Source organism: Oncorhynchus keta, unplaced genomic scaffold (assembly GCF_023373465.1).
Source record: "Oncorhynchus keta strain PuntledgeMale-10-30-2019 unplaced genomic scaffold, Oket_V2 Un_contig_84_pilon_pilon, whole genome shotgun sequence".
In the NCBI taxonomy this organism is placed as follows: Eukaryota; Metazoa; Chordata; class Actinopteri; order Salmoniformes; family Salmonidae; genus Oncorhynchus; species Oncorhynchus keta.
This window is the reverse complement of record NW_026290086.1, coordinates 24,535-51,261: the sequence shown is the minus strand read 5'-3', so window position 1 is coordinate 51,261 and position 26,727 is coordinate 24,535. Positions and strand designations below refer to the sequence as shown.

Sequence of the window (26,727 nt, the reverse complement as noted above, 5' to 3'; positions counted from 1 at the left end):
TTCATTCAGCTCACAAGGAACCAGCAGAAAGAAGCCCCGATAACAGAGTGCAAGCATGTTATGTACAGTACAGAAAGTAGGTTGAGTCTGGAAGTTCTGGTCTTCTGGTTGGTCACAGTTGAGGTGTTGTCTTCTTGGATTGGTCTTGTTGAGCCGTTCGTCATCCTTCTGAATCTTGTCGCAATGTGTGGGTGCATGTGTTGTGCGCTCTTATCTGTGTGTCCTCGGCAGTTAGTGTGTGTATGTGTGTGTGCTCTTGCAGTCACGGGATGTTGTGGCCGAACTGACGGCTATATATCCTGTTTCGACAGTGTTGTGGATGATTTAAATTAGTGTGTGTATGTGTGAGAGATATCCTGTATGAGGCCTACCATGTTTTACTGTGAAAATACGTTGTTATGTGTTGTCTCAGTTATAGCAATGTAATAGTGTAACGGATGTGAAATGGCTAGCTTAGTTAGCGGTGTGCGTTTCAATCGGTTACGTCACTTGCTCTGAGACCTTGAAGTAGTAGTTCCCCTTGCTCTGCAAGGGCCGTGGCTTTTGTGGAGCGATGGGTAACGATGCTTCGAGGGTGACTGTTGTTGATGTGTGCAGAGGGTCCCTGGTTCGCGCCCGGGTATGGGCGAGGGGACGGACGTAAAGTTATTCTGTTACAATAGCAGTAAGCTGGTCATTTGCATAAGAAATAGCACTTTCTTACAGGTTCGAATATGAGATAAAGAGTCTCATGCTCTACCGTCTGAGTTAGCCAGGGAGATCAATTGTCGGACTATGTTTGTGCAAAATATGGGAAACATGTGATCAGGCTCCTGTGGTGCAATCGGTTAGCGCGTGGTACTTATACAGCAGTACGCAGCGAAGCAATGCCGAGGTTGTGAGTTCAAGGCTCACCAGGAGCATGTACTTTTCTTGAACCCTCTGCCTGTCTATTTATTGTCCAGAAAAGGAGCATTTTTCAATCCATTTATAATAATTATAATAATAATAATATAATAATAATATAATAATATATGCCATTTAGCAGACGCTTTTATCCAAAGCGACTTACAGTCATGTGTGCATACATTCTACGTATGGGTGGTCGCGGGGATCGAACCCACTACCCTGGCGTTACAAGCGCCATGCTCTACCAACTGAGCTACAGAAGGACCACGTTTAGAAGGACATTACTTAAGTATGTCATTTTGATAACAGGTCAGAGTGCAGGCACAGCTAGTATTCAAATCCTTAGTTTTCTGACCCTGAGATTAAGAGTGTCATGCTCTACCGACTGAGCTAACCAGGCATCTCAGCGGTAATATTGACCTGGTCCGAATATCGTACAGCTCCGTTTGTGCAAAATATGGTGATCAGTGAGAGTGTTGTTAATGGATCCTGTGGTGCAATTGGTTAGCCTGTTTTACTTATACAGCAGTATAAGTCATTGAGTTAACAGGTCAGAGTGCAGGCACAGCTAGTATTCAAATTCATAGTCTTCTGTATCACCAGCTATGCCTGACAAGTCAGCAATGCAGGGTGGCTAGACTGCTCGAAAGTCCAAGCGGATGGCTGTTTGCGAAGTGTGTTGGTGCTTCTGCAGAGAAAATAACCACCTAACGTGGGGATCAAACCCACGACCCTGAGATTAAGAATCTCATGCTCTACCGACTGAGCTAGCCAGGTACCTTAAAAGTTATATTGACTTGGTCCGAATATCGTATAGCTCCGTTTCTGCAAAATATGGTGATCATTGAAAGTGTTGTTGATGGATCCTGTGGTGCAGTCTGTTAGGGTATTTACACAGCAGTATACAGCAATTAGACAACAAGCTTATGAGTTCAAGCCCCACCAGGAGCAAGTATTCTTCTTGAAGCCTCTGCCTGTCTATTTCTTGTCCAGAAAAGGAGCATTTTTCAATCCATTCAGGAGGACATTACATAAGTATGTCATTTTGATAACAGGTCAGAGTGCAGGCACAGCTAGTATTCAAATCCTTAGTTTTCTGACCCTGAGATTAAGAGTGTCATGCTTCATAGTCTTCTGTATCACAAGATATATGCCTGACAAGTCAGCAAAGCAGGTTGGTCGAGACTGCTCGAAAGTCAAAGCGGATGGCTGTTTGCGAGTTATATATGTGAGTTATATGAGTTATATATATACATATATATATATATATATATATATATATATATATATATATATATATATATACAGTATTTAAAAAAGTATTTAGTCAGCCACCAATTGTGCAAGTTCTCCCACCTAAAAAGATGAGAGAGGCCTGTAATTTTAATCATAGGTACACTTCAACTATGACAGACAAAATGAGAAAGGAAAATCCAGAAAATCCCATGAATTTTTTTGCAAATTATGGTGGAAAATAAGTATTTGGTCAATAACAAAAGTTGATCTCATTACTTTGTTATATACCCTTTGTTGGCAATGACTGAGGTCAAACGTTTTCTGTAAGTCTTCAAAAGGTTTTCACACACTGTTGCTGGTATATTGGCCCATTCCTCCATGCAGATCTCCTCTAGAGCAGTGATGTTTTGGGGCTGTTGCTGGGCAACACAGATTTTCAACTCCCTCCAAAGATTTTCTATGGGGTTGAGATCTGGAGACTGGCTAGGCCACTCCAGGACCTTGAAATGAGTCTTACGAAGCCACTCCTTCGTTGCCCGGGCAGTGTGTTTGGGATCATTGTCATGCTGAAAGACCCAGCCACGTTTAATCTTCAATGCCCTTGCTGATGGAAGGAGGTTTTCACTCAAAATCTCACGATACATGGCCCCATTCATTCTTTCCTTTACACGGATCAGTCGTCCTGGTCCCTTTGCAGAAAAACAGCCCCAAAGCATGATGTTTCCACCCCCATGCTTCACAGTAGGTATGGTGTTCTTTGGATGCAACTCAGCATTCTTTGTCCTCCAAACACGACGAGTTGAGTTTTTACCAAAAAGTTATATTTTGGTTTCATCTGACCATATGACATTCTCCCAATCTTCTTCTGGATCATCCAAATGCTCTTTAGCAAACTTCAGACGGGCCTGGACATGTACTGGATTAAGCAGGGGGACATGTCTGGCACTGCAGGATTTGAGTCCCTGGCGACGTAGTGTGTTACTGATGGTAGGCTTTGTTACTGTGGTCCCAGCTCTCTGCAGATCATTCACTAGGTCCCCCCGTGTGGTTCTGTGATTTTTGCTCACCGGTCTTGTGATCATTTTGACCCCACGGGGTGAGATCTTGCGTGGAGCCCCAGATCGAGGGAGATTATCAGTGGTCTTGTATGTCTTCCATTTCCTAATAATTGCTCCCACAGTTGATTTCTTCAAACCAAGCTGCTTACCTATTGCAGATTCAGTCTTCCCAGCCTGGTGCAGGTCTACCATTTTGTTTCTGGTGTCCTTTGACAGCTCTATGGTCTTGGCCATAGTGGAGTTTGGAGTGTGACTGATTGAGGTTGTGGACAGGTGTCTTTTGTACTGATAACAAGTTCAAACAGGTGCCATTAATACAGGTAACAAGTGGAGTACAGAGGAGCCTCTTAAGGAAGAAGTTACAGGTCTGTGAGAGCCAGAAATCCTGCTTGTTTGTAGGTGACCAAACACTTATTTTCCACCATAATTTGCAAATAAATTCATTAAAAATCCTACAATGTGATTTTCTGGATTTTCTTTCTTCTCATTTTGTCTGTCATAGTTGAAGTGTACCTTTGATGAAAATTACAGGCCTCTCTCATCTTTTTAAGTGGGAGAACTTGCACAATTGGTGACTGACTAAATACTTTTGCCCCACTGTATATATGTTTGTGCGTGTGCGTGTGCGTGTGCGCGTGCGCGTGCGCGTGCGCGTGTGTGTGTGTGTGTGTGCGTGCGTGCGTGCGTGCGTGCGTGTGTGCGTGTGTGTGTGTGTGTATGTTTGAACTGAGCTACCGTTTCTACTCCAGTGAAATGTGACACTTTGTGATTGGCCATTTAAGATTGGGATTCGGCTTCTGATTGGTCGGTAGTGAGACCAGTAGGATTCTGACACACACACACACGCACCTGTTGTGCTCGTCAGAGGAGACTGTGTTATCAGTTGTGTGTGGCAGTGAGACAGAACAGAGGAGATACAGAACAGAGTGTGACCAGTGGACAGGAGAGACAGGACAGAGTGTGACCAGTGGACAAGAGAGACAGGACAGAGTGTGACCAGTGGACAGGAGAGACAGGACAGAGTGTGACCAGTGGACAGGAGAGACAGGACACTGCGTGACTAGTGGACAGGAGAGACAGGACACTGCGTGACTTGTGGACAGGAGAGACAGGTCACTGCGTGACTTGTGGACAGGAGAGACAGGACACTGAGTGACCAGTGGACAGGAGAGACAGGACACTGCGTGACTAGTGGACAGGAGAGACAGGACACTGCGTGACTAGTGGACAGGAGAGACAGGACACTGCGTGACTAGTGGACAGGAGAGACAGGACACTGCGTGACTTGTGGACAGGATAGTGTGTGACCAGCAGAACAGTTTGTGACGAGGGTTATTCTCCATCAGCATCATCACCATGCGGTTCTGTGTGGTTCTAGTAGCCGTGGTTCTGGTTCTCCATGTGTCCCGGACCGAGACGGCGGAGGACACCAGTCCAGAACAGACCGACACAGCGGAACAGGAGACGGAGCCGGAGAAGAAAGAGAAAACGACTGAGATAGAGGAGGAGAAGGACGTGATGGTTCTACACATCAATAACTTCCAAAGGGCCCTGAGTGAAAACAAGTTCCTGCTGGTTGAGTTCTGTGAGTAGCAACATAGTGAAGGTTAAGGTTAGTTGCCTAGTCATCTTGGTTAGGGTTAGTCACCCAGTCATCTTGGGTTAGGGTTAGTTACCTAGTCATCTGGGTTAGGGTTAGTCACCTAGTCATCTGGGTTAGGGTTAGTCACCTAGTCATCTGGGTTAGGGTTAATCACCTAGTCATCTGGGTTAGGGTTAGGGTTAGTTACCTAGTCATCTTGGGTTAGGGTTAGTCACCTAGTCATCCTGGCCAGTTGTACAATTAATTTGAAACCTTCTCTTCATCCTCATGACTCTATTACTCCCTTACCCTAACCCTCGTCATCTCTCAGGACCCTTATTTGTTTTACTCCCTGACCTTTAACACTCGTCATCACTAAGGACCCTTATCAGCTGAATGTTCACATGTTCTCTCCAACTGCAGCACATGTACATTCTCCCAGGGCTACCTCTACCTGAGGTTAAGGTTAGGAGGAGTTACCATGGCTACCAGGGCTACCTCTACCTGAGGTTAAGGTTAGGAGGAGTTACCATGGTTACCAGGGCTATCTCTACCTGAGGTTAAGGTTAGGAGGAGTTACCAGGGCTACCTCTACCTGAGGTTAAGGATAGGAGGAGTTACCAGGGCTATCTCTACCTGAGGTTAAGGTTAGGAGGAGTTACCATGGCTACCTCTACCTGAGGTTAAGGTTAGGAGGAGTTACCATGGCTACCTCTACCTGAGGTTAAGGTTAGGAGGAGTTACCAGGGCTACCTCTACCTGAGGTTAAGGTTAGGTGGAGTTACCAGGGCTACCTCTACCTGAGGTTAAGGTTAGGAGGAGTTACCAGGGCTACCTCTACCTGAGGTTAAGGTTAGGAGGAGTTACCAGGGCTATCTCTACCTGAGGTTAAGGTTAGGAGGAGTTACCATGGCTACCTCTACCTGAGGTTAAGGTTAGGAGGAGTTACCAGGGCTACCTCTACCTGAGGTTAAGGTTAGGAGGAGTTACCAGGGCTACCTCTACCTGAGGTTAAGGTTAGGAGGAGTTACCAGGGCTACCTCTACCTGAGGTTAAGGTTAGGAGGAGTTACCAGGGCTACCTCTACCTGAGGTTAAGGTTAGGAGGAGTTACCAGGGCTATCTCTACCTGAGGTTAAGGTTAGGAGGAGTTACCATGGCTATCTCTACCTGAGGTTAAGGTTAGGAGGAGTTACCAGGGCTATCTCTACCTGAGGTTAAGGTTAGGAGGAGTTACCATGGCTACCAGGGCTACCTCTACCTGAGGTTAAGGTTATGAGGAGTTACCATGGCTACCAGTTTAGCCTCAACTGACTCTGGATCTGATCTGGTATATTTGCATTTTATCATTAATTTGCCATATTGTGTGTGTGTGTGTGTGTGTGTGTGTGTGTGTGTGTGTGTGTGTGTGTGTGTGTGTGTGTGTGTGTGTGTGTGTGTGTGTGTGTGTGTGTGTGTGTGTGTAGATGCTCCGTGGTGTGGTCACTGCCGTCAGTTGGAGCCGGTGTATGTGGAGTCAGCGGGGGTGTTGAAGGGAGAGAGCGAGGGATACCGTCTGGCTAAAGTGGATGCTGCAGAGGAGAAGGAGCTGGCGGAAGAGTTTGATGTCGGAAGTTTCCCAACCATCAAACTGTTCACCGACGGAGACAGAAGCAACCCCATCGACTTCACTGGTAATAACCTCTAGCCCCTGACCTCAAACCCTACTGACCCTAAACCTAACCATCAAACTGTTCACCGACGGAGACAGAAGCAACCCCATCGACTTCACTGGTAATAACCTCTAGCCCCTGACCTCAAACCCTACTGACCCTAAACCTAACCATCAAACTGTTCACCGACGGAGACAGAAGCAACCCCATCGACTTCACTGGTAATAACCTCTAGCCCCTGACCTCAAACCCTACTGACCCTAAACCTAACCATCAAACTGTTCACCGACGGAGACAGAAGCAACCCCATCGACTTCACTGGTAATAACCTCTAGCCCCTGACCTCAAACCCTACTGACCCTAAACCTAACCATCAAACTGTTCACCGACGGAGACAGAAGCAACCCCATCAACTTCACTGGTAATAACCTCTAGCCCCTGACCTCAAACCCTACTGACCCTAAACCTGACCATCAAACTGTTCACCTACGGAGACAGAAGCAACCCCATCGACTTCACTGGTAATAACCTCTAGCCCCTGACCTCAAACCCTACTGACCCTAAACCTAACCATCAAACTGTTCACCGACGGAGACAGAAGCAACCCCATCGACTTCACTGGTAATAACCTCTAGCCCCTGACCTCAAACCCTACTGACCCTAAACCTGACCATCAAACTGTTCACCGACGGAGACAGAAGCAACCCCATCGACTTCACTGGTAATAACCTCTAGCCCCTGACCTCAAACCCTACTGACCCTAAACCTAACCATCAAACTGTGTGTGTTTTAGGGAAGAGGACAGTGCAGGGTATTGTCCAGTGGTTGAAGAGGCGGTCAGGTCCCAGTGCCGTGGTGTTAGAGACGACTGATGCCGCTTCAGAACACATCAGCTTTCACAACGTTACAGTGCTGGGGTTCTTCACTGTGAGTACCCTGACCCCTGGTCTCCAAACCTAACCCTGACCCCTGGTCTCCAACCCTAACCCTGACCCCTGGTCTCCAACCCTAACCCTGACCCCTGGTCTCCAACCCTAACCCTGACCCCTGGTCTCCAACCCTAACCCTGACCCCTGGTCTCCAACCCTGACCCTGACCCCTGGTCTCCAACCCTGACCCTGACCCCTGGTCTCAAACCCTAACCCTGACCCCTGGTCTCCAACCCTGACCCTGACCCCTGGTCTCCAACCCTGACCCTGACCCCTGGTCTCCAACCCTGACCCTGACCCCTGGTCTCAAACCCTGACCCTGACCCCTGGTCTCAAACCCTAACCCTGACCCCTGGTCTCCAACCCTGACCCTGACCCCTGGTCTCCAACCCTGACCCTGACCCCTGGTCTCAAACCCTGACCCTGACCCCTGGTCTCAAACCCTAACCCTGACCCCTGGTCTCCAACCCTAACCCTGACCCCTGGTCTCCAACCCTGACCCTGACCCCTGGTCTCCAACCCTAACCCTGACCCCTGGTCTCCAACCCTGACCCTGACCCCTGGTCTCCAGCCTAACCCTGACCCCTGGTCTCCAGCCTGACCCCTGGTCTGCAACCCTGACCCTGACCCCTGGTCTCCAGCCCTAACCCTGACCCCTGGTCTCCAGCCTGACCCTGACCCTGGTCTCCAACCCTGACCCGTGGTCTCCAACCCTGACCCCTGGTCTCCAACCCTAACCCTGACCCTGGTCTCCAAACCTAACCCTGACCCTGACCCTGGTCTCCAGCCCTAACCCTGACCCCTGGTCTCCAACCCTGACCCTGACCCCTGGTCTCCAACCCTAACCCTGACCCCTGGTCTCCAACCCTGACCCTGACCCCTGGTCTCAAACCCTAACCCTGACCCCTGGTCTCCAACCCTAACCCTGACCCCTGGTCTCTAACCCTAACCCTGACCCCTGGTCTCCAACCCTAACCCTGACCCCTGGTCTCTAACCCTAACCCTGACCCCTGGTCTCCAACCCTGACACTGACCCCTGGTCTCCAACTCTAACCCTGACCCCTGGTCTCCAACCCTGACCCTGACCCCTGGTCTCCAACCCTAACCCTGACCCCTGGTCTCCAACCCTGACCCTGACCCCTGGTCTCAAACCCTAACCCTGACCCCTGGTCTCCAACCCTAACCCTGACCCCTGGTCTCTAACCCTAACCCTGAACCCTGGTCTCCAACCCTGACACTGACCCCTGGTCTCCAGCCTGACCCTGACCCTGGTCTCCAACCTAACCCTGACCCCTGGTCTCCAACCCTAATCCTGACCCCTGGTCTCCAACCCTAACCCTGACCCCTGGTCTCCAGCCCTGACCCTGACCCCTGGTCTCCAACCCTAACCCTGACCCCTGGTCTCCGACCCTGGTCTCTGACCCCTGGTCTCCAACCCTGACCCTGACCCCTGGTCTCCAACCCTAACCCTGACCCCTGGTCTCTGACCCTGGTCTCTGACCCCTGGTCTCCAACCCTGACCCTGACCCCTGGTCTCTGACCCTGACCCTGACACCTGGTCTCCAACCTAACCCTGACCCCTGGTCTCCAGCCTAACCCTGACCCCTGGTCTCAACCCTAACCCTGACCCCTGGTCTCCAGCCTAACCCTGACCCTGGTCTCTAACCCTAACCCTGACCCCTGGTCTCCAACCCTAACCCTGACCCCTGGTCTCCAACCCTAATCCTGACCCCTGGTCTCCAACCCTGACCCTGAGCCCTGGTCTCCAACCTAACCCTGACCCCTGGTCTCCAACCCTGACCCTGACCCCTGGTCTCCTACCCTAACCCTGACCCCTGGTCTCCAACCCTGACCCTGACCCCTGGTCTCCAACCCTAATCCTGACCCCTTGTCTCCAACCCTGTCTGTCTGTCTGTCTGTCTGTCTGTCTGTCTGTCTGTCTGTCTGTCTCACCCTGGACGTGGTGTCTGTCTGTCTCACCCTGGACATGGTGTCTGTCTGTCTGTCTGTCTGTCTGTCTGTCTGTCTGTCTGTCTGTCTCACCCTGGACGTGCTGTCTGTCTGTCTGTCTGTCTGTCTGTCTGTCTGTCTGTCTGTCTCACCCTGGACATGGTGTCTGTCTGTCTGTCTGTCTGTCTGTCTGTCTGTCTGTCTGTCTGTCTGTCTGTCTCACCCTGGACGTGGTGTCTGTCTGTCTCACCCTGGACATGGTGTCTGTCTGTCTGTCTGTCTGTCTGTCTGTCTGTCTGTCTCCAGAGTCTGGAGAGTGAGGAGGCCAAGGTGTTCTATAGTGTTGCCATGGAGATGGTTGACATGGTGTTCGGGGTGACAACCAGTCCAGAGGTCTTCCAGAAATACGAAGTAAAGAACAACAGAGTGGTGCTGTTCAAGAAGGTGAGGAGCTCTGACCTCTAACCCCTGACCTCTAACCCCTGACCTCTAAACCCTGACCTCTAACCCCTGACCTCTAAACCCTGACCTCTAACCCCTGACCTCTAAACCTTGACCTCTAAACCTGACCTCTAAACCCTGACCTCTAAACCCTGACCTCTAAACCATGACTTCTAATGTGTGTGTGTGTGTGTTAGTTTGACGAGGGCAGGGTAGACCTGTCTGTGTCTGAGGAGGAGAAGGTGGGTAAAGAGGAGCTGATTGTCTTCATCAGGACCAACAGTCTGGAGCTGGTCATAGAGCTCAACGAGCAGGTACACACACACACACACACACACACACACACACACACACACACACACACACACACACACACACACACACACACACACACAAACACACACACAAACACACAGGCACATACACATACACACACACACACACACACACACACACACACACACACACATACACACAAACACATAGACACACGCACACACACACACACACACACACGAACACACGAACACACGAACACACGCGAACACATACACACACACACACGAACACACACACACACAAACACATACACACACACACACACACACACACACACACACACACACACACACACACACACACACACACACACACACACACACACACACACACACACACACACACACACACATACACACAAACACACACACACAAACACATAGACACATAGACACACACACATAGACACACGCACACACACACACACACACACACGAACACACGAACACACGCGAACACATACACACACACGAACACACACACACACACACAAACACATACACACACACACACACACACACACACACACACACACACACACACACACACACACACACACACACACATACACACACACACACACACACACACACACACACACACACACACACACACACACACACACACACACACACACACACACACACACACATAAACATATACACACACACACACACACACACACACACACACACACACACACACACACACACACACACACACACACACGAAAACATACACACACACACACACACACACATAAACATATACACACACACACACACACACACACACACACACACACACATACACACACACACACACACACACACACACACACACACACACACACACACACACACACACACACACACACACACACACACACACACACACACACACACACACACACACAGCCTATTGAGTGTGTTGTGTCTGTCTATCCTGCAGAATGCGGATAAGATCTTTGGTTCAAAGGTTCACACCCACACCCTCCTGTTCATCAACTCTACAGTCCAGGAGCAGAAGAGCCTTCTGACTGAATACAGCACCGTGGCCAGGGACTTCAAGGGCAAGGTATTATACTGTACACAACTATACAAATACTGCCATTTATATAATGGATGGGTCTAATCCTGATTGGTTAAAAGCGCATTCCAGCCGGCGTCTATTCCACAAGTTACCACCGGCTAAATCTCTGACGTTAAAATGTCTATTTACTCTGTTCCATCTGACTGCGCAATCCACTGCCTCTTCAGCCCGGCCAGGCAATTTATAAACTTGATCTCCACTAGTCTTTTAGACTGTCATTTAGTTCTCCACAGCAGAGATGTGTATAAACCACTAGTCTTTTAGACTGTCATTTAGTTCTCCACAGCAGAGATGTGTATAAACCACTAGTCTTTTAGACTGTCATTTAGTTCTCCACAGCAGAGATGTGTATAAACCACTAGTCTTTTAGACTGTCATTTAGTTCTCCACAGCAGAGATGTGTATAAACCACTAGTCTTTTAGACTGTCATTTAGTTCTCCACAGCAGAGATGTGTATAAACCACTAGTCTTTTAGACTGTCATTTAGTTCTCCACAGCAGAGATGTGTATAAACCACTAGTCTTTTAGACTGTCATTTAGTTCTCCACAGCAGAGATGTGTATAAACCACTAGTCTTTTAGACTGTCATTTAGTTCTCCACAGCAGAGATGTGTATAAACCACTAGTCTTTTAGACTGTCATTTAGTTCTCCACAGCAGAGATGTGTATAAACCACTAGCCTTTTAGACTGTCATTTAGTTCTCCACAGCAGAGATGTGTATAAACCACTAGTCTTTTAGACTGTCATTTAGTTCTCCACAGCAGAGATGTGTATAAACCACTAGTCTTTTAGACTGTCATTTAGTTCTCCACAGCAGAGATGTGTATAAACCACTAGTCTTTTAGACTGTCATTTAGTTCTCCACAGCAGAGATGTGTATAAACCACTAGTCTTTTAGACTGTCATTTAGTTCTCCACAGCAGAGATGTGTATAAACCACTAGTCTTTTAGACTGTCAATTAGTTCTCCACAGCAGAGATGTGTATAAACCACTAGTCTTTTAGACTGTCATTGAGTTCTCCACAGCAGAGATGTGTATAAACCACTAGTCTTTTAGACTGTCATTTAGTTCTCCACAGCAGAGATGTGTATAAACCACTAGTCAACAACAACAACAGAGTTACACATGGAGTAAACAAAACATACAGTCAATAACACAATAGAAAAAAAAGAAAGCAAATGGCGTGAGGAGGTTTGACGAGGGCAGGGTAGACCTGTCTGTGTCTGAGGAGGTTTGATGAGGGCAGGGTAGACCTGTCTGTGTCTGAGGAGGTTTGATGAGGGCAGGGTAGACCTGTCTGTGTCTGAGGAGGTTTGATGAGGGCAGGGTAGACCTGTCTGTGTCTGAGGAGGTTTGATGAGGGCAGGGTAGACCTGTCTGTGTCTGAGGAGGTTTGACGAGGGCAGGGTAGACCTGTCTGTGTCTGAGGAGGTTTGATGAGGGCAGGGTAGACCTGTCTGTGTCTGAGGAGGTTTGATGAGGGCAGGGTAGACCTGTCTGTGTCTGAGGAGGTTTGATGAGGGCAGGGTAGACCTGTCTGTGTCTGAGGAGGTTTGACGAGGGGCAGGGTAGACCTGTCTGTGTCTGAGGAGGTTTGATGAGGGCAGGGTAGACCTGTCTGTGTCTGAGGAGGTTTGACGAGGGCAGGGTAGACCTGTCTGTGTCTGAGGAGGTTTGATGAGGGCAGGGTAGACCTGTCTGTGTCTGAGGAGGTTTGATGAGGGCAGGGTAGACCTGTCTGTGTCTGAGGAGGTTTGATGAGGGCAGGGTAGACCTGTCTGTGTCTGAGGAGGTTTGACGAGGGCAGGGTAGACCTGTCTGTGTCTGAGGAGGTTTGACGAGGGCAGGGTAGACCTGTCTGTGTCTGAGGAGGTTTGATGAGGGCAGGGTAGACCTGTCTGTGTCTGAGGAGGTTTGATGAGGGCAGGGTAGACCTGTCTGTGTCTGAGGAGGTTTGATGAGGGCAGGGTAGACCTGTCTGTGTCTGAGGGGGTTTGACGAGGGCAGGGTAGACCTGTCTGTGTCTGAGGAGGTTTGATGAGGGCAGGGTAGACCTGTCTGTGTCTGAGGAGGTTTGATGAGGGCAGGGTAGACCTGTCTGTGTCTGAGGAGGTTTGATGAGGGCAGGGTAGACCTGTCTGTGTCTGAGGAGGTTTGATGAGGGCAGGGTAGACCTGTCTGTGTCTGAGGAGGTTTGATGAGGGCAGGGTAGACCTGTCTGTGTCTGAGGAGGTTTGACGAGGGCAGGGTAGACCTGTCTGTGTCTGAGGAGGTTTGATGAGGGCAGGGTAGACCTGTCTGTGTCTGAGGAGGTTTGACGAGGGCAGGGTAGACCTGTCTGTGTCTGAGGAGGTTTGATGAGGGCAGGGTAGACCTGTCTGTGTCTGAGGAGGTTTGATGAGGGCAGGGTAGACCTGTCTGTGTCTGAGGAGGTTTGATGAGGGCAGGGTAGACCTGTCTGTGTCTGAGGAGGTTTGATGAGGGCAGGGTAGACCTGTCTGTGTCTGAGGAGGTTTGATGAGGGCAGGGTAGACCTGTCTGTGTCTGAGGAGGTTTGATGAGGGCAGGGTAGACCTGTCTGTGTCTGAGGAGGTTTGACGAGGGCAGGGTAGACCTGTCTGTGTCTGAGGAGGTTTGATGAGGGCAGGGTAGACCTGTCTGTGTCTGAGGAGGTTTGACGAGGGGCAGGGTAGACCTGTCTGTGTCTGAGGAGGTTTGATGAGGGCAGGGTAGACCTGTCTGTGTCTGAGGAGGTTTGATGAGGGCAGGGTAGACCTGTCTGTGTCTGAGGAGGTTTGACGAGGGCAGGGTAGACCTGTCTGTGTCTGGGGAGGTTTGACGAGGGCAGGGTAGACCTGTCTGTGTCTGAGGAGGTTTGAGGAGGGCAGGGTAGACCTGTCTGTGTCTGAGGAGGTTTGACGAGGGCAGGGTAGACCTGTCTGTGTCTGAGGAGGTTTGATGAGGGCAGGGTAGACCTGTCTGTGTCTGAGGGGTTTGATGAGGGCAGGGTAGACCTGTCTGTGTCTGAGGAGGTTTGATGAGGGGCAGGGTAGACCTGTCTGTGTCTGAGGAGGTTTGATGAGGGCAGGGTAGACCTGTCTGTGTCTGAGGAGGTTTGATGAGGGCAGGGTAGACCTGTCTGTGTCTGAGGAGGTTTGATGAGGGCAGGGTAGACCTGTCTGTGTCTGAGGAGGTTTGACGAGGGCAGGGTAGACCTGTCTGTGTCTGAGGAGGTTTGATGAGGGCAGGGTAGACCTGTCTGTGTCTGAGGAGGTTTGACGAGGGCAGGGTAGACCTGTCTGTGTCTGAGGAGGTTTGATGAGGGCAGGGTAGACCTGTCTGTGTCTGAGGAGGTTTGATGAGGGCAGGGTAGACCTGTCTGTGTCTGAGGAGGTTTGACGAGGGCAGGGTAGACCTGTCTGTGTCTGAGGAGGTTTGATGAGGGCAGGGTAGACCTGTCTGTGTCTGAGGAGGTTTGACGAGGGCAGGGTAGACCTGTCTGTGTCTGAAGAGGTTTGATGAGGGGCAGGGTAGACCTGTCTGTGTCTGAGGAGGTTTGATGAGGGCAGGGTAGACCTGTCTGTGTCTGAGGAGGTTTGATGAGGGCAGGGTAGACCTGTCTGTGTCTGAGGAGGTTTGACGAGGGCAGGGTAGACCTGTCTGTGTCTGAGGGGTTTGACGAGGGCAGGGTAGACCTGTCTGTGTCTGAGGGGTTTGATGAGGGCAGGGTAGACCTGTCTGTGTCTGAGGGGTTTGACGAGGGCAGGGTAGACCTGTCTGTGTCTGAGGGGTTTGATGAGGGCAGGGTAGACCTGTCTGTGTCTGAGGAGGTTTGATGAGGGCAGGGTAGACCTGTCTGTGTCTGAGGAGGTTTGATGAGGGCAGGGTAGACCTGTCTGTGTCTGAGGAGGTTTGACGAGGGCAGGGTAGACCTGTCTGTGTCTGAGGAGGTTTGATGAGGGCAGGGTAGACCTGTCTGTGTCTGAGGAGGTTTGATGAGGGCAGGGTAGACCTGTCTGTGTCTGAGGAGGTTTGATGAGGGCAGGGTAGACCTGTCTGTGTCTGAGGAGGTTTGATGAGGGCAGGGTAGACCTGTCTGTGTCTGAGGAGGTTTGATGAGGGCAGGGTAGACCTGGCTGTGTCTGGGGAGGTTTGATGAGGGCAGGGTAGACCTGTCTGTGTCTGAGGAGGTTTGATGAGGGCAGGGTAGACCTGTCTGTGTCTGAGGAGGTTTGATGAGGGCAGGGTAGACCTGTCTGTGTCTGAGGAGGTTTGATGAGGGCAGGGTAGACCTGGCTGTGTCTGGGGAGGTTTGATGAGGGCAGGGTAGACCTGTCTGTGTCTGAGGAGGTTTGATGAGGGCAGGGTAGACCTGTCTGTGTCTGAGGAGGTTTGATGAGGGCAGGGTAGACCTGTCTGTGTCTGAGGAGGTTTGATGAGGGCAGGGTAGACCTGTCTGTGTCTGAGGAGGTTTGATGAGGGCAGGGTAGACCTGTCTGTGTCTGGGGAGGTTTGATGAGGGCAGGGTAGACCTGTCTGTGTCTGAGGAGGTTTGATGAGGGCAGGGTAGACCTGTCTGTGTCTGAGGAGGTTTGATGAGGGCAGGGTAGACCTGTCTGTGTCTGAGGAGGTTTGATGAGGGCAGGGTAGACCTGTCTGTGTCTGAGGAGGTTTGACGAGGGCAGGGTAGACCTGTCTGTGTCTGAGGAGGTTTGACGAGGGCAGGGTAGACCTGTCTGTGTCTGAGGAGGTTTGATGAGGGCAGGGTAGACCTGTCTGTGTCTGAGGAGGTTTGACGAGGGCAGGGTAGACCTGTCTGTGTCTGAGGAGGTTTGATGAGGGCAGGGTAGACCTGTCTGTGTCTGAGGAGGTTTGACGAGGGCAGGGTAGACCTGTCTGTGTCTGAGGAGGTTTGATGAGGGCAGGGTAGACCTGTCTGTGTCTGAGGAGGTTTGATGAGGGCAGGGTAGACCTGTCTGTGTCTGAGGAGGTTTGATGAGGGCAGGGTAGACCTGGCTGTGTCTGAGGAGGTTTGATGAGGGCAGGGTAGACCTGTCTGTGTCTGAGGAGGTTTGATGAGGGCAGGGTAGACCTGTCTGTGTCTGAGGAGGTTTGACGAGGGCAGGGTAGACCTGTCTGTGTCTGAGGAGGTTTGATGAGGGCAGGGTAGACCTGTCTGTGTCTGAGGAGGTTTGACGAGGGCAGGGTAGACCTGTCTGTGTCTGAGGAGGTTTGACGAGGGCAGGGTAGACCTGTCTGTGTCTGAGGAGGTAAGGCAATACAATAATACATAGGCCATAGTAGTTGAGTAATTACAATTTAGCAGATTAACACTGGAGTGATAGATAAGCAGATGATGATGTGCAAGTAGAGATACTGGTGTGCAAAAGAGAAGAAAAGTAAATAAAAAACAGTATGGGGATGAGGTAGGTAGATTGGCTATTTCCAGATGGACTATGTACAGCTGCAGTGATCAGTCAGATGCTCAGATTTGATATGAACTCCTAACATCTCGCTTGAGGCAGTGAATTAAACTGCCTCCTGTCGGCCTAACATCTCCAACGGGGCAGTGAATTAAACTGCCTCCTGTCGGCCTAACATCTCCAACGGGGCAGTGAATTAAACTGCCTCCTGTCGGCCTAACATCTCCAACGGGGCAGTGAATTAAACTGCCTCCTGTCTGCCTCCTGCCTAACATCTCCAACGGGGCAGTGAATTAAACTGCCTCCTGTCGGCCTAACATCTCCAACGGGGCAGTGAATTAAACTGCCTCCTGTCGGCCTAACATCTCCAACGGGGCAGTGAATTAAACTGCCTCCTGTCGGCCTAACATCTCCAACGGGGCAGTGAATTAAACTGCCTCCTGTCGGCCTAACATCTCCAACGGGGCAGTGAATTAAACTGCCTCCTGTCGGCCTAACATCTCCAACGGGGCAGTGAATTAAACTGCCTCCTGTCAGCCTAACATCTCCAACGGGGCAGTGAATTAAACTGCCTCCTGTCGGCCTAACATCTCCAACGGGGCAGTGAATTAAACTGCCTCCTGTCGGCCTAACATCTCCAACGGGGCAGTGAATTAAACTGCCTCCTGTCGGCCTAACATCTCCAACGGGGCAGTGAATTAAACTGCCTCCTGTCGGCCTAACATCTCCAACGGGGCAGTGAATTAAACTGCCTCCTGTCGGGCTAACATCTCCAACGGGGCAGTGAATTAAACTGCCTCCTGTCGGCCTAACATCTCCAACGGGGCAGTGAATTAAACTGCCTCCTGTCGGCCTAACATCTCCAACGGGGCAGTGAATTAAACTGCCTCCTGTCGGCCTAACATCTCCAACGGGGCAGTGAATTAAACTGCCTCCTGTCGGCCTAACATCTCCAACGGGGCAGTGAATTAAACTGCCTCCTGTCGGCCTAACATCTCCAACGGGGCAGTGAATTAAACTGCCTCCTGTCGGCCTAACATCTCCAACGGGGCAGTGAATTAAACTGCCTCCTGTCGGCCTAACATCTCCAACGGGGCAGTGAATTAAACTGCCTCCTGTCGGCCTAACATCTCCAACGGGGCAGTGAATTAAACTGCCTCCTGTCGGCCTAACATCTCCAACGGGGCAGTGAATTAAACTGCCTCCTGTCGGCCTAACATCTCCAACGGGGCAGTGAATTAAACTGCCTCCTGTCGGGCTAACATCTCCAACGGGGCAGTGAATTAAACTGCCTCCTGTCGGGCTAACATCTCCAACGGGGCAGTGAATTAAACTGCCTCCTGTCGGCTAACATCTCCAACGAGGCAGTGAATTAAACTGCCTCCTGTCGGCCTAACATCTCCAACGGGGCAGTGAATTAAACTGCCTCCTGCAGTCTCCAACAGAATTAAACTGCCTCCTGTCGGCCTAACATCTCCAACGGGGCAGTGAATTAAACTGCCTCCTGTCGGCCTAACATCTCCAACGGGCAGTGAATTAAACTGCCTCCTGTCGGCCTAACATCTCCAACGGGGCAGTGAATTAAACTGCCTCCTGTCGGCCTAACATCTCCAACGGGGCAGTGAATTAAACTGCCTCCTGTCGGCCTAACATCTCCAACGGGCAGTGAATTAAACTGCCTCCTGTCGGCCTAACATCTCCAACGGGGCAGTGAATTAAACTGCCTCCTGTCGGCCTAACATCTCCAACGGGGCAGTGAATTAAACTGCCTCCTGTCGGCCTAACATCTCCAACGGGGCAGTGAATTAAACTGCCTCCTGTCGGCCTAACATCTCCAACGGGGCAGTGAATTAAACTGCCTCCTGTCAGCCTAACATCTCCAACGGGCAGTGAATTAAACTGCCTCCTGTCGGCCTAACATCTCCAACGGGGCAGTGAATTAAACTGCCTCCTGTCGGCCTAACATCTCCAACGGGGCAGTGAATTAAACTGCCTCCTGTCGGCCTAACATCTCCAACGGGGCAGTGAATTAAACTGCCTCCTGTCGGCCTAACATCTCCAACGGGGCAGTGAATTAAACTGCCTCCTGTCGGCTAACATCTCCAACGGGCAGTGAATTAAACTGCCTCCTGTCGGCCTAACATCTCCAACGGGGCAGTGAATTAAACTGCCTCCTGTCGGCCTAACATCTCCAACGGGGCAGTGAATTAAACTGCCTCCTGTCGGCCTAACATCTCCAACGGGGCAGTGAATTAAACTGCCTCCTGTCGGCCTAACATCTCCAACGGGGCAGTGAATTAAACTGCCTCCTGTCGGCCTAACATCTCCAACGGGGCAGTGAATTAAACTGCCTCCTGTCGGCCTAACATCTCCAACGGGGCAGTGAATTAAACTGCCTCCTGTCGGCCTAACATCTCCAACGGGGCAGTGAATTAAACTGCCTCCTGTCGGCCTAACATCTCCAACGGGGCAGTGAATTAAACTGCCTCCTGTCGGCCTAACATCTCCAACGGGGCAGTGAATTAAACTGCCTCCTGTCGGCCTAACATCTCCAACGGGGCAGTGAATTAAACTGCCTCCTGTCGGGCTAACATCTCCAACGGGGCAGTGAATTAAACTGCCTCCTGTCGGCCTAACATCTCCAACGGGGCAGTGAATTAAACTGCCTCCTGTCGGGCTAACATCTCCAACGAGGCAGTGAATTAAACTGCCTCCTGTCGGCCTAACATCTCCAACGGGGCAGTGAATTAAACTGCCTCCTGTCGGCCTAACATCTCCAACGGGGCAGTGAATTAAACTGCCTCCTGTCGGCCTAACATCTCCAACGGGGCAGTGAATTAAACTGCCTCCTGTCGGCCTAACATCTCCAACGGGGCAGTGAATTAAACTGCCTCCTGTCGGCCTAACATCTCCAACGGGGCAGTGAATTAAACTGCCTCCTGTCGGCCTAACATCTCCAACGGGGCAGTGAATTAAACTGCCTCCTGTCGACCTAACATCTCCAACGGGGCAGTGAATTAAACTGCCTCCTGTCGGCCTAACATCTCCAACGGGGCAGTGAATCAAACTGCTTCCTGTCGGCCTAACATCTCCAACGGGGCAGTGAATCAAACTGCTTCCTGTCGGCCTAACATCTCCAACGGGGCAGTGAATTAAACTGCCTCCTGTCGGCCTAACATCTCCAACGAGGCAGTGAATTATTTTATTTTACATTTATTTAACGAGGCAAGTCAGTTTAAGAACTAATTCTTATTTTCAATGACGGCCTAGGAACTTAACTGCCATTCTGGGCTAGACAATCTGGACCCTCTCTTTCTAAAATAATCTGCCAAAATTGTTGCAACCCCTATTACTAGCCTGTTCAACCTCTCTTTCGTATCGTCTGAGATTCCCAAAGATTGGAAAGCTGCCGCGGTCATCCCCCTCTTCAAAGGGGGTGACACTCTAGACCCAAATTGCTACAGACCTACAGTATATCTATCCTACCCTGTATTTCTAAGGTCTTTGAAATCCAAGTTTAACAAACAGATTGCTGACCATTTCGAATCCCAACAAACCTTCTCCGCTATGCAATCTGGTTTCAGAGCTGGTCATGGGTGCACCTCATTCACACTCAAGGTTCTAAACGACATCATAACCGTCAAATCGGAGGGCCTGTTGTCCGGACCTCTGGCGGTCTCTATGGGTGTGCCACAGGGTTTAATTCTCGGGCCGACTCTTTTCTGTATACATCAATGATGTTGCTCTTGCTGCTGGTGATTCTCTGATCCATCTCTACGCAGACGACACCATTCTGTATACTTCTGACCCCTCCTTGGACACTGTGTTAACACTGTGTTAACTAACCTCAAGACGAGCTTCAATACCATACAACTCTTCTTCCGTGGCCTCCAACTGCTCTTAAACGCAAGTAAAACTATATGCATGCTATTCAATCGATCACTGCCCGCACCTGCTCGCCCGTCCAGCATCACTACTCTGGACCGCTCTGACTTAGAATACGTGGACTACTACAAATACCAGGGTGTCTGGTTAGACTGTAAACTCTCCTTCCAGACTCACATTAAGCATCTACAATCCAAAATTAAATCTAGAATCGGCTTCCTATATCGCAACAAAGCATCCTTCACTCATGCTGCCAAACATACCCTCGTAAAACTGACCATCCTACCGATCCTCGACTTTCGGTGATGTCATCTATAAAATAGCCTCCAACACTCTACTCAACAAACTGGATGCAGTCTATCACAGTGCCATCCGTTTTGTCACCAAAGCCCCATACACTACCCACCATTGCGACCTGTACTCTCTCGTTGGTTGGCCCTCACTTCATACTCGTCACCAAACCCACTGGCTACAGGTTATCTACAAGTCGCTGCTACGTAAAGCCCCGCCTTATCTCAGCTTACTGGTCACCATAGCAGCACCCACTGGTAGCACGCGCTCCAGCGGGTATATCTCACTGGTCACCATAGCCTCACCCACTCGTAGCACGCGCTCCAGCAGGTATATCTCACTGGTCACCCCCAAAGCCAATTCCTCCTTTGGTCATCTTTCCTTCCAGTTCTCTGCTGCCCATAACTGGAACGAATTGCAAAAATCTCTGAAGCTGGAGACTCACATCTCCCTCACTAGCTTTAAGCACCAGCTGTCAGAGCAGCTTACAGATCACTGCACCTGTACATAGCCCATCTGTAAACAGCCCATCTATCTACCTCATCCCCATACTGGTATTTATTTATTCTGCTCCTTTGCACCCCAGTATCTCTACCTGCACATTCATCTTCTGCCGATCTACCATTCCAGTGTTTAATTGCTATACTGTAATTACTTCGCCACCATGGCCTATTTATTTCCTTAACTTACCTCATTTCACTCACTGTATGTCAACTAGCCTACCTGGTTAAATAAAGGTGTTCTCAACTGGCCTACCTGGTTAAATAAAGGTGTTCTCAACTAGCCTACCTGGTTAAATAAAGGTGTTCTCAACTGGCCTACCTGGTTAAATAAAGGTGTTCTCAACTGGCCTACCTGGTTAAATAAAGGTGTTCTCAACTGGCCTACCTGGTTAAATAAAGGTGTTCTCAACTGGCCTACCTGGTTAAATAAAGGTGTTCTCAACTGGCCTACCTGGTTAAATAAAGGTGTTCTCAACTGGCCTACCTGGTTAAATAAAGGTGTTCTCAACTGGCCTACCTGGTTAAATAAAGGTGTTCTCAACTGGCCTACCTGGTTAAATAAAGGTGTTCTCAACTGGCCTACCTGGTTAAATAAAGGTGTTCTCAACTGGCCTACCTGGTTAAATAAAGGTGTTCTCAACTGGCCTACCTGGTTAAATAAAGGTGTTCTCAACTGGCCTACCTGGTTAAATAAAGGTGTTCTCAACTAGCCTACCTGGTTAAATAAAGGTGTTCTCAACTAGCCTACCTGGTTAAATAAAGGTGTTCTCAACTAGCCTACCTGGTTAAATAAAGGTGTTCTCAACTAGCCTACCTGGTTAAATAAAGGTGAAATAAAAATAATAAAAAATATATACAGTATACTACTACTACACTACTATATAAAGTATACTACTACTACACACTGCTATATACAGTATACTACTACTACACACTACTATATACAGTATACTACTACTATATACAGTATACTACTACTATATACAGTATACTACTACTATATACAGTATACTACTACTACACACTACTATATAAAGTATACTACTACTACACACTGCTATATACAGTATACTACTACTACACACTACTATATACAGTATACTACTACTATATACAGTATACTACTACTACACACTACTATATAAAGTATACTACTACTACACACTGCTATATACAGTATACTACTACTACACACTACTATATACAGTATACTACTACTATATACAGTATACTACTACTATATACAGTATACTACTACTATATACAGTATACTACTACTACACACTACTATATACAGTATACTACTACTATATACAGTATACTACTACTATATACAGTATACTACTACTATATACAGTATACTACTACTATATACAGTATACTACTACTACACACTACTATATAAAGTATACTACTACTACACACTGCTATATACAGTAGACTACTACTACACACCACTATATAAAGTATACTACTACTATATACAGTATACTACTACACTATACTACTACACACTACTATATACAGTATACTACTATATTCAGTACATTGTTCAGCAGCAGATTGTCATGGTTTTTCAAGGTTTTCCTTGGTATGGGCAATGACGTGTGTGTGTGTGTGTGTGTGTGTGTGTGTGTGTGTGTGTGTGTGTGTGTGTGTGTGTGTGTGTGTGTGTGTGTGTGTGTGTGTGTGTGTCTGTGTGTGTGTGTGTCTGTGTGTGTCTGTGTGTGTGTGTAGGTATTGTTCATAATTATAGATGTAACGGGACCAGTCAGTCATGTCCTGAAGTACTTCGGTCTTTCCGAGGGCGACGCCCCCACTGTACGCATCATCAACACCGACACCACCAAGAAGTTCGCTCTGATTGGACAGATAACGGCCGCCACACTCCAAACCTTCTGTCAGGGAGTTCTGGACGGAACCGTGAAGGTAAACAACCACCCAACCAATCATATCACTCCTACTACTAGCGCTAGCTAATCACATAACACATACTACTAGACTTAGCCAATCACATCACTCCTGACCATACTGCCAACGTATCACATCACTCCTACTACTAGACTTAGCCAATCACATCACTCCTGCTACTAGACTTAGGCAATCCCATCACTCCTACTACTAGACTTAGCCAATCACATCACTCCTACTACTAGAGCTAGCCAGTCACATCACTCCTACTACTAGAGCTAGCCAGTCACATCACTCCTACTACTAGAGCTAGCCAGTCACATCACTCCTACTGCTAGAGCTAGCCAATCACAATACTCCCACCACTATAGCCAGCCAACCAGTTCACACGTACCCCTACAGCCACACAGGGTGTAAAGTTCAGAGGTCAGGATTAGGGTCTAATTGTTTGTTATGGTTCCAGGCTCACTTTCTCAGTGAGAATGTACCTGAGGACTGGGATAAGGGTCAGGGGTTAGGGGTCAGGAGTTTAAGGTTAGAGGTCAGGGGTTAGAGGTTAGTGGTCAGGAGTTAGAGATCAGAGATTAGTGGTCAAGGGTTAGAGATGAGAGGTTATGGGTTAGAGGTCAGGGTTAGAGGTTAGTGGTCAAGGGTTAGAGATCAGAGATTAGTGGTCAAGGGTTAGAGATGAGAGGTTATGGGTTAGAGGTCAGGGGTTAGAGGTTAGTGGTCAAGGGTTAGAGATCAGAGATTAGTGGTCAAGGGTTAGAGATGAGAGGTTATGGGTTAGAGTTCAGGGGTTAGAGGTTATGGGTTAGAGGTCAGGGGTTAGAGGTTAGAGTATAACTGTGTGTTGTGGTTACAGTCTCACCTGCTAAGCGAGGAGGTACCAGAGGACTGGGATAAAGGACCCGTTAAAGTTCTGGTCGGGAAGAACTTTGAGGCTGTCGCCCTCGACAACAACAAGAATGTCTTCGTAGAGTTCTGTAAGTCAACCATCCCTGTGTCAATCATCAGCATTTCAACTTCCAAGGGGTTAGAGGTTAGTGGTCAGGGGTTAGAGATGAGAGGTGGGGGTTAGAGGTTATGGGTTAGAGGTCAGGAGTTCTGTAAGTCAACCATCCCTGTGTCAATCATCAGCAGTTCAACTTCCAAGGCGTGGCATAATAAATCCTCTCTGAAAAGAAAAGTAACCCAAACCCTAACTAGCTAGCGAACGTTAGCTAAAGATAGTGTGCCTGTGTGTAGATGCCCCATGGTGCGGTCACTGTAAGGAGCTGGTTCCTGTCTGGGAGAAGCTGGCAGAGAAGTAACCCAAACCCTAACTAGCTAGCGAACGTTAGCTAAAGATGGTGTGCCTGTGTGTAGATGCCCCATGGTGCGGTCACTGTAAGGAGCTGGCTCCTGTCTGGGAGAAGCTGGCAGAGAAGTACGCTGACCGGGATGACATCATCATTGCCAAGATCGACGCCACGACCAATGAGGTGGAGGGAGTGTCTGTGTCTGGCTTCCCTACACTACGATACTACCCTGCTGGAGAAGACAGCAAGGTAACCTTTAACCTCTGACCTTAACCTTAACCTCTGACCCTAAACAAACGGGTATAGGGAGTGTCTATGTCTGGCTTCCCTACGCTACGATACTACCCTGCTGGAGAAGACAGCAAGGTAACCTTTAACCCTTAACCTCTGACCCTGGAGGGAGTCACACACAATCTATCGGAAGGATAGAAAGACTACACTGTCACACCTCTATCACAAACTACACTGTGTGTGTGTGTGTGTGTTGGAGAGCAATGAGGAAGAGATTTGAACAGTCAGGCATCATGATAAAAACCAGTCACACCTGAAAGTCTGTCTACTATAACAATACCCTCTGTCTCTCTCTCTCTCTCTGTGTGTAGGAGGTAGAGTACAGTGGGACCAGAGACTTGGAGATGTTTGCTATGTTCCTGGACAATGGAGGACAGCTTCCGAAGGTGGAAGAGGAGGATGAGGATAATGAAGATGAAGAGGAGGTGAAGTTGAACTTACCTGACTAATTATGCAAACCCCTCCCACTCTAAGCTCTTCTGACCAATCCCCTGTCACTGTGAATACAAACACCTCCCACTCCAGCTCTCTTGACCAATCCCCTCTCTGCTTCTGACAGGTCACTGATGAGTCATCGCCACCGCCAGCCAATGAGACGTCTAAAGACGAGCTGTAAAGTCAGAGCACCGAATCGATCAAGAGTAGTTTATTGGTTTCTATGGTTTCTCTTGGTTTAATAATAAAAGTGATTTGATTCTGAAGTCTGGAGTGGCGAGTCTTTATAGAGGAGAGGAGAAGAGGAGACAAGGAGGGGAAACAAGGATAGACAACAAGGAGAGGAGACGACGAGAGGAAACAACTTTAGGCTGTTGAGATGCACACAGAGATAGAGACATAGACAGAGAGAGACAGAGATAGAGACACACAGAGATAGAGACAGATATAGGGACACACACATAGATTGAGACACAGATAGACACACACAGATATAGAGACACAGACAGAGACACAGACACAGAGACACAGAGACACAGACAAACAGACACAGATACAGACACAGACACAGACAGACAGACAGACAGACAGACAGACAGACAGACAGACAGACAGACAGACAGACAGACAGGTAGCAGGTAGCCTAGTGGTTAGAGCAGGTAGCCTCGTGGTTAGAGCAGGTAGCCTCGTGGTTAGAGCAGGTAGCCTAGTGGTTAGAGCAGGTAGCCTAGTGGTTAGAGCAGGTAGCCTCGTGGTTAGAGCAGGTAGCCTAGTGGTTAGAGCAGGTAGCCTAGTGGTTAGAGCAGGTAGCCTAGTGGTTAGAGCAGGTAGCCTAGTGGTTAGAACAGGTAGCCTAGTGGTTAGAGCAGGTAGCCTAGTGGTTAGAGCAGGTAGCCTAGTGGTTAGAGCAGGTAGCCTCATGGTTAGAACAGGTAGCCTAGTGGTTAGAGCAGGTAGCCTAGTGGTTAGAGCAGGTAGCCTAGTGGTTAGAGCAGGTAGCCTAGTGGTTAGAACAGGTACATTTACATTTAAGTCATTTAGCAGACGCTCTTATCCAGAGCGACTTACAAATTGGTGCATACACCTTATGACATCCAGTGGAACAGCCACTTGCATCTAAATCTTTTTTTTGGGGGAGAAGGGGGGTGAGAAGGATTACTTACCCTTACTTACCCTATCCTAGGTATTCCTTGAAGAGGTGGGGTTTCAGGTGTCTCCGGAAGGTGGTGATTGACTCCGCTGTCCTGGCGTCGTGAGGGAGTTTGTTCCACCATTGGAGGGCCAGAGCAGCGAACAGTTTTGACTGGGCTGAGCGGGAACTGTACTTCCTCAGTGGTAGGGAGGCGAGCAGGCCAGAGGTGGATGAACGCAGTGCCCTTGTTTGGGTGTAGGGCCTGATCAGAGCCTGGAGGTACTGAGGTACCGTTCCCCTCACAGCTCCGTAGGCAAGCACCATGGTCTTGTAGCGGATGCGAGCTTCAACTGGAAGCCAGTGGAGAGAGCGGAGGAGCGGGGTGA

The 26,727-nt window shown here is 49.2% G+C and overlaps 1 protein-coding gene and 1 non-coding gene across 7 annotated transcripts; both read left to right on the top strand.

Moving 5' to 3' along the window:
• Positions 1-808: 808 nt before the first annotated feature.
• On the top strand, positions 809-902 carry trnai-uau (transfer RNA isoleucine (anticodon UAU)). The gene is made up of 2 exons: positions 809-846; positions 867-902. It is a non-coding gene; the product is annotated as a tRNA-Ile (tRNA).
• A 3,151-nt stretch (positions 903-4,053) lies between these two features.
• Positions 4,054-25,475, top strand: LOC118383215 (protein disulfide-isomerase A2-like). 6 transcript variants are annotated; one of them, XM_052512469.1, is made up of 12 exons: positions 4,055-4,294; positions 4,455-4,767; positions 6,230-6,436; positions 7,209-7,342; positions 9,601-9,738; positions 9,933-10,049; positions 11,026-11,151; positions 23,009-23,200; positions 24,048-24,168; positions 24,551-24,732; positions 25,086-25,199; positions 25,334-25,475. In XM_052512469.1, exons 2-12 carry the CDS (start codon positions 4,539-4,541, stop codon positions 25,388-25,390), a joined length of 1,617 nt encoding a protein of 538 aa, XP_052368429.1. In that variant the 5' UTR covers positions 4,055-4,294; positions 4,455-4,538; the 3' UTR covers positions 25,391-25,475. The 6 variants fall into 6 exon arrangements, with proteins under 6 accessions (XP_052368430.1, XP_052368429.1, XP_052368428.1 ...); XM_052512468.1 differs by having other exon boundaries at positions 4,423-4,767; XM_052512467.1 differs by having other exon boundaries at positions 4,391-4,767.
• Positions 25,476-26,727: the final 1,252 nt, after the last annotated feature.

Coding starts and splice junctions, on each gene's coding strand:
- LOC118383215 (XM_052512469.1), top strand. CDS start 4,539: ATGCGGTTCTGTGTGGTTCTAGTAGCCGTGGTTCTGGTTCTCCATGTG. Junction 7,343..9,600: donor CAGTGCTGGGGTTCTTCACT/GTGAGTACCCTG, acceptor GTCTGTCTCCAG/AGTCTGGAGAGTGAGGAGGC. Junction 11,152..23,008: donor CCAGGGACTTCAAGGGCAAG/GTATTATACTGT, acceptor GTGTGTGTGTAG/GTATTGTTCATAATTATAGA.